Genomic DNA, 13700 nt, shown 5'->3' with positions numbered 1-13700 from the left:
CGGGTTCAACTCGGGAAAAGATGATAATTCAGTATCACTGAGGTCTAAATATTCCAATTTAAGTAAACTACTAGCGTCAAATTTGTTTCCAATCGCAGTACCTTTGAGTTTCAAAGTTTTTAAATTCGGAGGCCACTTGTATTCAGGAAACCCGTTTTGATCCAGTCCACTCATATCCAATACTTCTAGATTATCCAACGATTGATACACGGTCGCGTCTGTATTTGTATTTTCATTCAGATTGTCCGCCCTAATTACGCAATTGACAAGCGTAAGTGATTTCAGTTTTTTGTATCTAGTGAAAGTGGTTCCTTTCAGCACTGTACGTATCCTCGAGCCGTTCAGGTATAAATGCTGCAATAAATTAATACACCTCAGACCCAATTATACTTATAAAAATAATGGCTAGTTGAATGGGTACTTGATCGATGATCATACTTCGATATCAACGTTTAAATCTTGGGGTACGTCTGTCAAATTTTGATTTATACACAATGCTTTCGATTTGTCATGAGTGCATTGATGATCTGCTGACTTGACCATCGGATTTCTATTCAATATCATAATTAACGTGTAACCTGGAGAGAGAATAAAACGTTATTTTATTTTTTAAAAATACTCACGAAGCACATATCTGAGCGCTTATGATACAAGCAGATGGAGAGATACTAACCTCCCAGCAATCTAATTATTCTTATAGTCATCACTCGAGCAATCACGTTTTCGCATTTCGAATGAATTCTATTGATAAACGAAGAAATCTAATCGTAACTCGCGTCAATATCGTTCAAATACCCCAATTTTTTTTATCTCGTCCATTATTTTCGTTCGTTGTGTTATTTACAAATTTCATTGACAACGCACTCCACGGCCGAATATTTCTTCATCAAATTTTTCAACATTCTAACTTCGCAAACGATCGAGAAATTCTCAGCAGCACATCATTTCGAATATTCGGATATTATCATTCGCGTTGTTATTATTTTTATCATAAAAATCTGAAAATGGAAATTTATTGAAACACAATTCAACTGTTTGTAATAGTGACTGATTTTCGTCATGTATGGATATTTTTTCTGATACTTCGCACGAATGGTTGGCTTCCGGATGCAAGAAGAACTTCAAACCAGAACTAATCGTCGAAGATCATGAAAAAACTAATTCACTTCGCATTCGGTAACTATGAAAATCAATGTAATCGACTACTCGTATACAGAATTTTTTATGTAAAATAAGAATTAGAATTATTGTAACGTATTTGAAATTTGAAAGGATCGATGAACAGAGCATAATGACATTACCTAGATCTTCCAACGATTAAAATTTTTACACATTGAGTAAGATTCACATCTGAATTTCAAAATTTGTTTTTCATTTTTCTCCAGAAACTTCAAATCACTCATGGAAAGACCAGAAATGAACTTGAGCAATCGGTAACATTGCTTGATGCTCATCGGGCATGCTCTCGAATCTCGATTCATTCAGGTAAATTCTGAAAAACTCCCGGAGTGCCACTTCAAAAGTAGGTAAATCTCCAATCAATTTGTGAATTCCAAAAAAATGAAATGTTTTTTAACCATAGTATCCGGACCCAGGTCCTCAGCCTGATACTGAGCAAGCTTGAGTTTTATGCTGAGATCTTCCGCAGCCTGGCTGAAATTCGATCTCATTCTAGTCTAGTCTGGTCTGATCATCCCGATCAGGTTTTCAGCCTATTGACTCGTCTGTCCGTTCATCCATCTGTCTGTCTGTCTACCTGACTATCTCTCAAGGTCATTGAGCTATGAGTCTGAACTCTCAAGGTCACTTACCCATCTGTACAGTGTACATCCTCCAAAGGTTCGCCTGCTGTCTGCCTATCTGGCCTCTTTAAGATCATTGACCTACATGTCCAACTCTTTAATTATGGTTGTCTGTCCGCCTGCCTGGCCTTTCGAGGTTGTCTGTCTTTCCTCTAAAGATCATTGACCTATGTGTCTAGACTCTCAAGGTCACTGACTTTTCTCCCTAGTCTTTCAAGATTGTCTGTCCATCCGTCTGTCAGTCTGTATGTCATCTCAAGGTCAATGATCAGCTTTTCTTACTTCTCAAGTTCGATCATATTTTTAAGGTCAATGACCCGCCTGCCCGGATTCTCATCTGCCCTTTCAAGGTCAATAACGAGTTCGTCTACTGTCACCTCAAGTTCAATGACCCATCTCTCCGGATTCTCAAGGTCGTCTGCCTTCTTGTCTAGCCTTTTAAGGTCAATAATGAGTTTGTCTATTGGCATTGGCATCCCAAGGTCAATGGCCCGTTTGTCTGTCTTCTCAAGGTCAATGACCCATTTCTTCAGATTCTCAAGGTCAATGGTCTGTTTGTCTGTCTTCTCAAGGTCAATGACCCACCTCTCCGGATTCTCAAGGTCGTTTGTGCCAGTCTGTCTGTCATCTCAAGGTCAATGACCTGCTTTTCTTACTTCTCAAGGTCGTTTGTGCCAGTCTGTCTGTCATCTCAAGGTCAATGACCTGTTTTTCTTACTTCTCAAGGTCGTGTGTGTCTGTCTGTCATCTCAAGGTCAATGATCAGCTTTTCTTACTTCTCAAGTTCGATCATATTTTTAAGGTCAATGACCCGCATGCCCGGATTCTCATCTGCCCTTTCAAGGTTAATAACGAGTCCGTCTACTGTCACCTCAAGTTCAATGACCCATCTCTCCGGATTCTCAAGGTCGTCTGCCTTCTTGTCTAGCCTTTTAAGGTCAATAATGAGTTTTGTCTATTGGCATCCCAAGGTCAATGGCCCGTTTGCCTGTCTTCTCAAGGTCGATTGTCTGTCTTCTCAATTGTCAATGACCCACATCTCCAGATTCTCAAGGTCGTCTGTCTTCTTGTCTAGCCTTCAAAGTCAATAGCGAGTGTCTACTGTCATCTCAAGGTCAATGACCTGTTCGTCCGGCTTCTCAAGGTCAATGACCCATTTGTCTGTCCTCTCAAGGTCGACTGCCTGTCTCCTCAAGGTCAATGACCCATCTCTCCGGATTCTCATGGTCGTCTGCCTTCTTGTCTAGCCTTAAAGGTCAATAACGAGTCTGTCTACTGTCATATCAAGGTCAATGACCCGTTTGTCTGGATTCTTAAGGTCGTCTTTCTGCTTGTTTAGCCGTTCAAGATGAATAACACGTCTGTCTAGATTCTCAAGGTGGTAACTGACCTATTCAGTTTCTGACAATTTTTGGCGTAAAAGCGAGTCTTTGGTTACTTTTGGAAGAAAAGTGAAATTTGAAAACATATAGACAATTTTAGCAAAAAATAAGACTGTTTAGCAATTATTGGCAAATTCATAATCTATGCCAAAAAAGTTGAGATTATTCTGCAACTTTTATTTAAAAAAACAGCAGCGACGTATTTTGAATTTTGATAGTTTTTGAAAAATGAATGAAAAGTTTCAAAAGTAGTCTACCTTCAATTTTTAAGAAAAAAAGTGACATTTTTTTGAAAGCAATTTTGCTAAAAGCGAGGTAGTTATTTTTTTGGCAAAAGCAAGTTTTTTACAATTTTAATTGTATTAATTGTATAAAGAATGAAATGTTTCTCAATTATTGATAATTTTTGCTGAAAAGGCGATAATTTTTCCTGTTTTTGGAAATTTTTGGCAATATTTTAGGCAAAAAAGCAAGATTTTGGAAAGAAATGACCTTTTAAAATTTTTTCAGAATTTTTTAGCAAAAAACGAGACTATTTCAACTTTTTTCTCATTTTTTTTTTTTTTTTTTAAGAAGTATAGGGCGAAATTTGAAAAAATTAGCCTCTCAAAGATTGAAAAAAGGTAACTTTAGTAACCAAGCTCTAGGCTCTAGGGTGCAGAAAGGCCAGACGGCTTACCCATACAAGAGGAATTTTTTTCTTTGGAGGTGAAGGCACTCAAGTCTCTTTGAAGCAGGAGACGTACGGGGGCACTGCACTTGAATTAAACATTGTAGAATCGGAGCCCAGCCAGTCCAATCAAAAGTTGAGAAATTACAGGTACAGACTTCAGGAGATTATCCAGAATAAAATTTTCGGGAGATCCTTGCAGCTTTCGGAGGCACTTTTGAGAAGTTATTGAAAGAAATAAACGTAGAGGCACTTTTTGAGCTTTTCTGAAGCCGGAGCTAGACAAAAGTACTTTGATCAAAAATTGAGAAATAGGAGCCAAAGCTGAAAAAAAACTCCTTACTCTCGGATTCCAACAAAAAATGTACCAAAATTATTCAAAAATTTGCAAAAATCGAATACGTGAAAAGCTTAAAATTTTTCTTGGATAGGTATGCTCTTTTCATCTTTTAAAATTTCGTACAATTTGATAAATTATTCTAATTTCAGCATGGTTTTTGACTTTTATAAAATAACTTTACACTTAACAGGTACTTGATTAATATTTTTTAAATCGATTAAATTACCCATCATTAGGTTATATGGTGATTTTGATGCTTGAAAAGTGTGTCATCCTTCAGAAAAAAGAGCCGTGTACAGTCACGTCGGATGGTCTTGAGGCCGATTGCACCAAGCGAACTTTTACTGAGGTTCCTTCTAACCTCAATAAAGAAATTACGGTAAAAAACAAAAACTACAAAAAAAATTTAGTGCGCATGATAAGAATTTTTTTGCCAAAATGTCGATCTCAAGTCATACGATTTACAGCATTTCTTTTAATTTTTTTTTCTTAAATAATAGACAGTAACCAAGAACGTTATATGTGCTCGAAAACGAATAAACAAAGAAATCGAAGAAACAATTTTTAAAATTTACGACCACGGATCGCCATTGTTGAAAAATTTGAAAACAAAATTACAGGGGAGACGTCCTAACTGGCGAAAAAGTTTTTGCTTCCCATCGTTACAGTTTCCATTCTCATAATTCATAAGTTAATCACACTACATTTATTTTTCAGAAATTAGATTTATCCTTCGCGAGGTTGGACAAAATGGACGAGAATTCATTCAAACCGTACAAAAATCTGAAAATTTTAATATGCAACCAGACGAGAATAACGAACCCTATCTCGGAAAAATACGTACTCAAACCACTGGAAAAACTACAAGAAGTGCACATTGAAGCTGTAAATTTAATAGATTCCAGTTCATTTTACTGGCCCAAAAGCATTAGAATCCTAAAAATAATCGGATGTTACGCAAAGAAACTCGACCTGAACAATGCCGAAAAACTTAAAATTCTAAACGCCGAATCCAACGAACTTCTAGATATACCAGTAATTAACCCGCTCGCACCAATCGAATACGTCAACTTAAACTTTAATCCACTCGACGAAGCAAACGTTCTGAGTTTGGCCAGAGTGTGCAGGGTCACACATCTCGATTTGAGTCCAATTGGAAGATCTGTTTTGTTAACGCAGACAAGTTATTGCAAATGTACAGAAATGTTGGAATGGATGAAAAAATATGTAACAAAATCCAATGTATTCACCGGAGACAGTACTTTTACATGCAGTTCACGTACGTAATTACAAATTTCAAGGTGTCCCAGCTTAGTTCAGAAAGCTGTTTTTAAAATTACCATGGCTAGTGTATGTTCCTAAGCACAATGGCTTTATGCCTACGTTGCCTTCGGCTTGAAAAATCGAATTGGGGCAACTAAAAGACTTCTGATTTATTTTCTTCAGCTAGATAATATGCACTAACATTTTTTTTTTCGCCAGTCGCAAAAGATACGAAATGTCCGGATACAAACAACGAAGAGGCATTACGAAAACGACAAGAATGTTTAGATAAAGGCAAGCCACCTTCCTCCTTCTTACTACTCATACTACTAGTTGTTCTGACCACCATCGTTCTACTGCTGCTGGTTCTTTTCGCTTACATGTATGGTTCGTTGCGAAAAAAAGCGGATATGGGTGAAGTTGTAGGTAACCGAATTTTTATTTTCAAACAAATCGATACAATAGACTTGAAAATGATGTAGGGAGGGTTCGAATTTCAATTTGTTTTTTGGAAGGAGCCGGGGGTTTTAATCTGGGGATTTCAAAGGGCAATATCTTCGATTACCTAATAAAATATACATACATAATTTTTGTTCAGAAATTCAACACGGGAAGGCAGATGCCAGTCCAGCCGAAGAGACCGCGCCGGAAGAAGAAGAACCATCGCCATCAAGCGACGAACCTCAAAAGAATTAGAATCTCAAGATCAATGAGGAGAAAGTTTTCTTCAGATTCATCCATGAAAAGTTCATATTATGTACTATGCGTGATGATATGTGTCGCAGTCTCGCAGTCTCAAACTTTGAGAAGAATAAGCTAATGGATACCAATCAATTATTATTTTAAATCAACGAAAGTATTTTATGATAGAATCATCATCACCTGAATGCATTTTTGGACGGTCGGCGAAAAGGGCCTAACTTGAGAAGAATGGAGTAGGTAATAAAGATACAAACTGTTGGAATTGCTTTATACGTAGTAAAATGATTCGTCGAAATGGTTGCACAAATTGTGCTACTTTTTGCTGCACTTTTTGTATTTTCTATGAGAAGCTACCTTACACATTGAATAGGTACTTTATTTTTGAAAAATTGTCTCCATTGGTAGATAAAACATACCTAATGATTACCTTTATAATATACACCAATAAAAACAAGGAAATCCCCTGGTGAATCCTGAAATGCAATGAAAAAATGCTTCCTAGAATTAGACCAACACAAGTTTCACTTTGACTCACTGACCGTTAGCCCCCCAGCCCCTTAAAACCATTTCAGAAATGATGTGCTTATTTATTCGATTATCCTCCAAATTCAAGAAAGGCAAAAAATCTTAAGCCTATTGGGTCAATTTTGGAACTGTATGATCCTATGATGTGGTTTCATTCGATGTAATGAATGAGTGAAAGCATACTTTGGATAAACACCTCGCCCTACTTAAAATTAACTAAGAACAATATATCTTGAATTAGGCCCTTTTCATTTTGATGCAGTTGACTTCCAAAATAGAATTTTATCTATCGTTTTACAAGTGTAAACATTTTTGGAGGAAAAAAAAGAATAAGTGTTAATTTCGAACCAACAATACAATAAGAAAAATATAAAAAATGTCATATCATATTAGGAGTTTTTTGGAGGGGGGGAGGGGGTTAAAAATTTTGAAAATTCGTAGAAATAAACGGAGAAGACACCCTCTGAGAAATTTGTTCAGAAATTTAGTTACATCCTGAAAGATACAACATATATTTTTTGTAGAGCTCAAAAATTGGTGCAACATGCTCAAAAAAATCAAAATCTAGCAAAAAACGTGGTTTTTCGTCATTTTTGGTGTGTTACAACTTTCAAGGTTAAAATTGTAGAAAAAAATGAAATTTCAAGCGATACACGTAAAAATACACGAAAATGGTCATTTTCCATTTTTGAGCCTCAAACGTTGCCTGAAATGCCAAAAAATTGTTGAAAATTCCGAAATATTGCCACAAAATTTTGCAAAAGTTACAGAAAATATCGTCAGTTGGAAAAACTAAGGCCATATTCGCGTTCAGCGATATCGAAAACATACTATTTCATGTGTCACACGAATCAAACCATTTTTTTGACTTTAACTTCCCTTGGGGAGGTACTGGGGGCCGTGGATGGGTCCAATCGAAAATCTGACGTCATATTCGTATTTAGCGCGTTACAAAAAACATACTATTTCTTGTGTCGTACGAACAAAACACTTTTTTGAATTTTTATCCCCTTTAGGGAGGTACCGGGGGCCGTGGATGGGGTCCAATTAAAAATCTGAAGTCAAATTCGTGTTTAGCGTTGCCGAAAAAATACAATTCGATATATCACATGCCCCAGATTTTCTTTCGAAAGTTTCACCCAAAATTGGGGGTGGGGGTGCTCCCCCTCCGTCAACGAGTGCCATCTCGAAACCTAAAGATTTCGAAAAAGTATCAAAATGTACATCTATGGAAATTTTTTCAAAATTTTAAATGGTAGCTCTCACTTACTGCGTTATTTTGAAATTTTGAACTTTCAAATTGAAAGTTCAACTTTCAACTTTTGAAAATTTCAAAATATTTGGAAAGTTCAAAATTCAATGCCCTTTCGAACTGTGAAGTCAGTTTTGATCGAAGTATCATAGTTTTGGAGGAATGGGCTGCTGAAGTTGAGTACCTCGAGACAATGTAAAAATAATGGAAGCCCCCCCACCCGCCCCCTGAAGGGGCTGGGACCAAACTGATTGCGGCTTTCTTACTTACTGGGTGAGTAGATATTGTAAAAAAAATTTGAGCGAAATCGAAAGACATGACTTTCAAAATCGCATTTTTTTGGTTGAGTTGACATGGAATGACCCCCCCATAAGTCCACGCACTTCAAGGCGTATTATAGCGATGATGGAAAAATTTTTGAAATCCAAATTTGACCCAAAATATGTATTTTTGTATGCCCTTTCCATTTTTGATATCGGTTTTCACTTTAACGCATGAGAATTTGGTTGAAACAGTTTTTTGTCTCTCCTGAAAAATTTAGGGCTTTGTTCTTACGGGGCTTTAGAAATGACCGAATCAAAATTTGTTAACAGAAAAATTGTAGGTAATAAAGTTAGGAAAAATAAAACGTGATGAAATATCATCAAAATACATACAATGAAACTTCGGCGGAAAAAATTACAAAAATTGTCATAAAAAACTAAAAAATTGGTGAAAAATCTACAAAATTGAGAGAGATTCCGCAAGGATGCTGAAAATTTTTTTTAAAAGAGAAAAAAAATTGAAAATCACAGGAAGCTAACGTGTGATCTGTCACGAGAAAACCAACTTAGTGTCCAAAAAATCGATATCTTTTTTATGGTGGATATTAGTAGTACTTAGGGTGCTGAATCCGACTGTGGGGGTTGAAACGTTCGCGAACGATTCTCTTGACCCTAAATCTGAGGTCAAAAAATAGAGCAACTACAGTAAAAGTTGGAAAAAATTTTTTTTTGATTTTCTTGAAAGGTATGTTCTGGGGAGTCGAAATACAGATTTTTACAACAATCGGCCCACATTTGGAGGATTTGTGCCATATTTTGGAATTTGAGTAAGGCTTGAGCTGGAAAAATCAACTCTTTTCACAAAATTTGTTACAAAACGTGATAAATTTAATAATAATAACTTATTTTTCATTAATAATTCATCAGGGTGTCTAACAAAATTTCAAAATGAAAAAATAGGACTTTTATAGGACTTTTAGCAGGACTTTCAGCAGGTCATTTTTCCAGCATTACTGTGGAATTTTGTAATGTATTGGGGGGGGGGGGGGTCAAAATTTTTATTCAAGTTTTTGGCGACAGGAATTTTAGCGGGACTTTTAACAGGACAGTTTTTGAACACTTGGTATTTTTCAAGAGGGGGAGGCATGCAGTGGGCGAGGCAAAACTTTACATTCAAATTTTTCGCTTATCCAATGGCTTCAAACATCCCAAGATTATTTTCAAGCAAGCGTACGTCGAAAAGGTAATTTTATCATTACAATTTTTGATGTACATATTTAGGTTCTTGTCAATGTAATGAAATTTGGTGAATAAAAAACTTGTTTCAAACTAACAAATTTTTAAAAAATGTAAAAAAATTAATGGAAAATTTGGAAAAAAGCACAAATTTTTCGAATGTTTTGCTTCAAAATTTTGAAATTTAAATTATGATTTTTTTTGAAAATTTAAAATTGGAAAAGAAAAGCTAACGGGCCCGAGCGAAGCGAGGGCAAAAGCTTTAGAAATTCAGTATTTTGAGAGGTATAAAAACGATGTTTTTTTGAGTGATAAGTTACCTATATTTTGCTACAAAATCTTAAAATTTAAAAATGATGATTCAACACCCCAATTCAACAAAAAGAAAAGAAAAGCAAACAAACCCGAGTGAAGCAAGGCTAAAAGTTTTCAAAAATTCATGTTTTGCTGAGAAGTAAAAAGAAATCGGTAATTTGGTAAAGAAGGAGGAGTTTATCTTTCTGATTCAAACTTTGAACATTTCTTGTTGAATTTGAACAATAATTTACATATTGGGAAAAGTAAAAGCAAATAGCCCGAGCGAAGCGAGGGCAGAAGCCCTCAAAAATGTGTGATTCAAGTTCTACAAAAGTCGACAAATCAGCTCTTTTCTACAAGTTCAAAATTCCGGAAAGAAAGTGGGAAATATTGAAAATTTGAAAAAGTCATATTGGAAAAAAATAGGACTTTTGGATAAAATTGTTGAAAAATAGGACACTAAAAGGACAAAAAGGTGTCATAGGCAAATAAAAGGACTTTTATAGGATATATAGGATAAATAGGAGTGTTAGACACCCTGTTCATACTCGGGTAGTTTTTGCAACATTTTTGGTAAAAAATTCAAAAAAATCGAAAAAATCGATTTTGAGAAATTTCGATTATTGGTCTTGGCAACCTTGAATGCGATGATTTTGAAAAAAAATATCAGGTTATGTTGGCGCTCATGGGGGCCAAAAGTGGTGCAAGTTTCATGGACCTACAAATTTTAGATCGCCTGATACATAGACTCAAAACTTCAAATGCCCTTCCTGTAAAATTTACGTTTTGGACACTAGGTTGGTTTTCTCGTGACAGATCACACGTTAGATTACAAAATTCAAACATCTCTCAAGTAATTCCCAAAATACAAAAAGGAAAAAAAGTTCAACCTAGGCAATAATGAAAACTTGATGAAATAAGATTCAAATAATATGTACAATAAAAAGTTGAAAAAAGTACCAGAAGTAGCCATAAAAATTTTAAAATCGGCATAAAAATCACGATATACTCGTGCCAACCAGCCAACATTTTGTGGGATTACTAGAATACAAGACGTAAACAAAGCATATCAATGAATCCAAAAAAAAAGTAACTGTGGAAATCGAAAAGAAAATATTTTATCATTTCGATGCATCATAATTTTCACATCCTCGTCCTTAAACATAATATCTTCAAGTGGTTCATTGAAATGAAAATCGTTACAAGGGAAAGGATATCGAAGTATGTTACGTACTGGCATCATTTTGAAAAAATGTAAGTGTTCTGCAATATTTTTGGTACATGTACATATTTTATACATCATCTTCGTCTATTTGGGTGCACTCTTCTTAGAAAAGGACGACAATAGGTCAATTTTTTGATTCATTTCAATCCCCGTAGCATAAAGTTCAACCGCTTAATCAATTTATCTTACTTCTACCAGCAATCAATGATTTCGCTCATGTCGACAGGTTGGTTAGTACTCGTGCTATTTGAATTTGGAAATTACGCGATCAAGGAACCTACTCCAGAGTTGTTTATCATTGAAAAAACAGATTGCACCGAGATAACGTTAGAATACAAAAAAGGCACGAAATCAAAAAAATGCATGAATTGTAGCTCGACACCGAACTTCGGAAAGAAACGAATGCGAGTACTTTCGTTGCCAGTTGGGTTAGAAACAAAACTTGAAGTAAGATTATTCCTATTTAATTTATTACTAAACACTTTAAATGTTAAACCGAATCTATAATTTGTCATTTTATAGTGTCTGTATATGAAAAATTTAAACTTTGGCGAAAAAAATGATAAAACAATGTTCAAAGATTACCCACATCTGACGCATTTACACATGATAAGAAACTCTTTAAGTGATGAAACAGAGATTGATATTTTCGAAATGCTAACTAATTTAGAAAGATTGGATCTTTTCGATACGAGCATAAAACCGAACAGGGAATACAACGTACCCAAATCCGTACGATTCTTGGACTACACCAACCTCAATATAACTACACTCAATTTGGAGCACTTACATATGTTAGAAGAACTGGTTGTAAGTAAAACCAGATTGCGAAATTTTCCTAAACTGCATGATTTAGCACCGATCCAGCTGGTGGAACTCAAGCGCATGAATATGATAAACTTCACTTTGGACGAATTCGCAAAGTACTGTAATATTGAAGAAATAAACATGGATAACACGACGCTGGGAAACGATGGTTGTACATGCCATCAGTTAATAGAATGGGTAAAAAAGTATGGCATTAAAATGGAATATCCACCAAATTGCCAACCTGATAATAAATGTTCGTTGGAATTTTCCCAAGCGAGTCTTAAAAATCGGGAAGTATGTTTGGCAAAAAATTCACACAAGACGCTCTATCTTATTATCGCTGGTGCAGTTTTGCTTCTCCTCTTGATCGTACTTGCAATAATTGGTTTGGCTACTTATTTACTGTACCCGAAACTGATGAAGCGAGAAATAGAAGAAGGAATAGGTAAGTAAGGAAACTCGCATTTCCATTTTTTTTTCACTTCTTTTTTAGAGATGTGAGATAAGTACGTACCTAATACATAAAATTTATGATTTTTTATTGGTTCAATAATATTTGCGGACGGTCGCGTAGAAGTCAAGGAGCCAGTTAAAGAAGAAACCGTAGAGGAAGAAGCCGCACCAGACGACGAAATTGTAAATAAATGAAAATTTTCAAATGAATGTTGTTACGATGTTATTGTTATTTGAATAAAATTTCGTTGAATATTTATTGAGCATAAATTGATCATTTTGTTTAAAATTGATTTATGAAATGGTTGATGAGTGAGGATTCCTGCTTCACTCCAGCCACAAAGCCAAACCAAGGGAATATTGTATACTGAAGGGTCTGGCAAGGGAACCATATTTGAGTTGATCGTATCCGATAAGAGTGGGACAGCGATTTTCACAAAGTCTATGGTCTGAAACTCCAAATCCAAATTTCAGCTGCCCAGATTGATTTTTCGATTTTTTGTGAATTTTTGAAAATTAAAAAGTAACACATTTTTAGCAATTTATGCTTCATACAAAAAAAAACCTGAAAATTAGTTCTGAAATTGATATTGCTTCCTCCCGAAACAAATTTCACCATTTCATGGCCATTCTGGAGGCCCCAGAGCGTTTTCTCCAGAACGTGTGGAAACCAATTCGGGCAGCTGAAAATGGATTTGAAGAGTTTAATTCACATTTGAGCCAATTTACTGGCGGATATTTAGATTGTGTTTTTATTTTCGGACCAACGCCTCTATTTATGAGGAAAAAAATTTCAAAATTCAAAACTTTTCTGTTTACCGAGAACTTTTTGAAATTTGCTAGAATTGCTCAACTTATTATAACTGATCTCGTGAATCCCAATTTCACCCGATCCGAGCTGTTCTGAAACCTCCAGCACGATTTTCATCTTCTTTAGAAGAACCAACACCATACGAAAAGTAGAACATTTAATAAAAACAAAACAATTTGACAATTCTTAAAGAAAAATCTGAATATGGTGCGTAAAAATCGCAAGTGTCCAAAAATTAATGAAAATTTAAAGAAATTGCATAAAACATGGTTAAAAAGTTCTTAAAAATATAATAAGTATCATTTCACTAAAATCTTACAAAAAAATATCATTTGAAATTGGATGAAAATTATTAAAATGTTATCAAAATTGAATACTTAATGCCAAAATTCTATGAAGAAACATAAGAAGCAAGCTTGAAAATAAAACCATCAATTAAATTTTGAAAAACCTGAAAAATTATTTTTTAAAAAAAAGATTACAGTGTTGAATACCTAACGCAAAATTGCCAAAGCAAAAAAAATCGCTCAAAAACTATTAAAACGTCATAAAAGCAGTTTAAAAAATTTGAAAGTTAGTGCATTGTAAAATCGGTATAATAACAGTAAAAACTCAGAATCGACGAAATTGAGTGAAATTTCGTCAAAATAAGAGCTGAAAAATTTTAAT

General features: G+C 35.0%; 1 protein-coding gene across 1 annotated transcript; it reads left to right on the top strand.

Annotated features, from left to right (window-relative positions):
• Positions 1–10760: 10760 nt before the first annotated feature.
• On the top strand, positions 10761–12479 carry LOC135843511 (uncharacterized). Its single transcript, XM_065361429.1, has 4 exons — positions 10761–10986; positions 11184–11404; positions 11480–12212; positions 12342–12479. Exons 1-4 carry the CDS (start codon positions 10956–10958, stop codon positions 12413–12415), a joined length of 1059 nt encoding a protein of 352 aa, XP_065217501.1. The 5' UTR covers positions 10761–10955; the 3' UTR covers positions 12416–12479.
• The last annotated feature ends 1221 nt before the right edge of the window (positions 12480–13700 follow it).

This window comes from Planococcus citri, chromosome 4 (genome assembly GCF_950023065.1).
Source record: "Planococcus citri chromosome 4, ihPlaCitr1.1, whole genome shotgun sequence".
NCBI lineage: Eukaryota > Metazoa > Arthropoda > Insecta > Hemiptera > Pseudococcidae > Planococcus > Planococcus citri.
The sequence above is the reverse complement of the archived record's forward strand: the minus strand, read 5'-3'. Positions and strand labels throughout refer to the sequence as shown.

Excerpts from the sequence above, each read along its gene's own strand:
- LOC135843511 (XM_065361429.1), top strand. The coding sequence starts at position 10,956 with ATGTTACGTACTGGCATCATTTTGAAAAAAT. Across the intron at positions 10,987-11,183 it reads TGGCATCATTTTGAAAAAAT|GTTGGTTAGTACTCGTGCTA; the intron begins GTAAGTGTTCTG and ends TCATGTCGACAG. Across the intron at positions 12,213-12,341 it reads AGAAATAGAAGAAGGAATAG|AAGTCAAGGAGCCAGTTAAA; the intron begins GTAAGTAAGGAA and ends ACGGTCGCGTAG.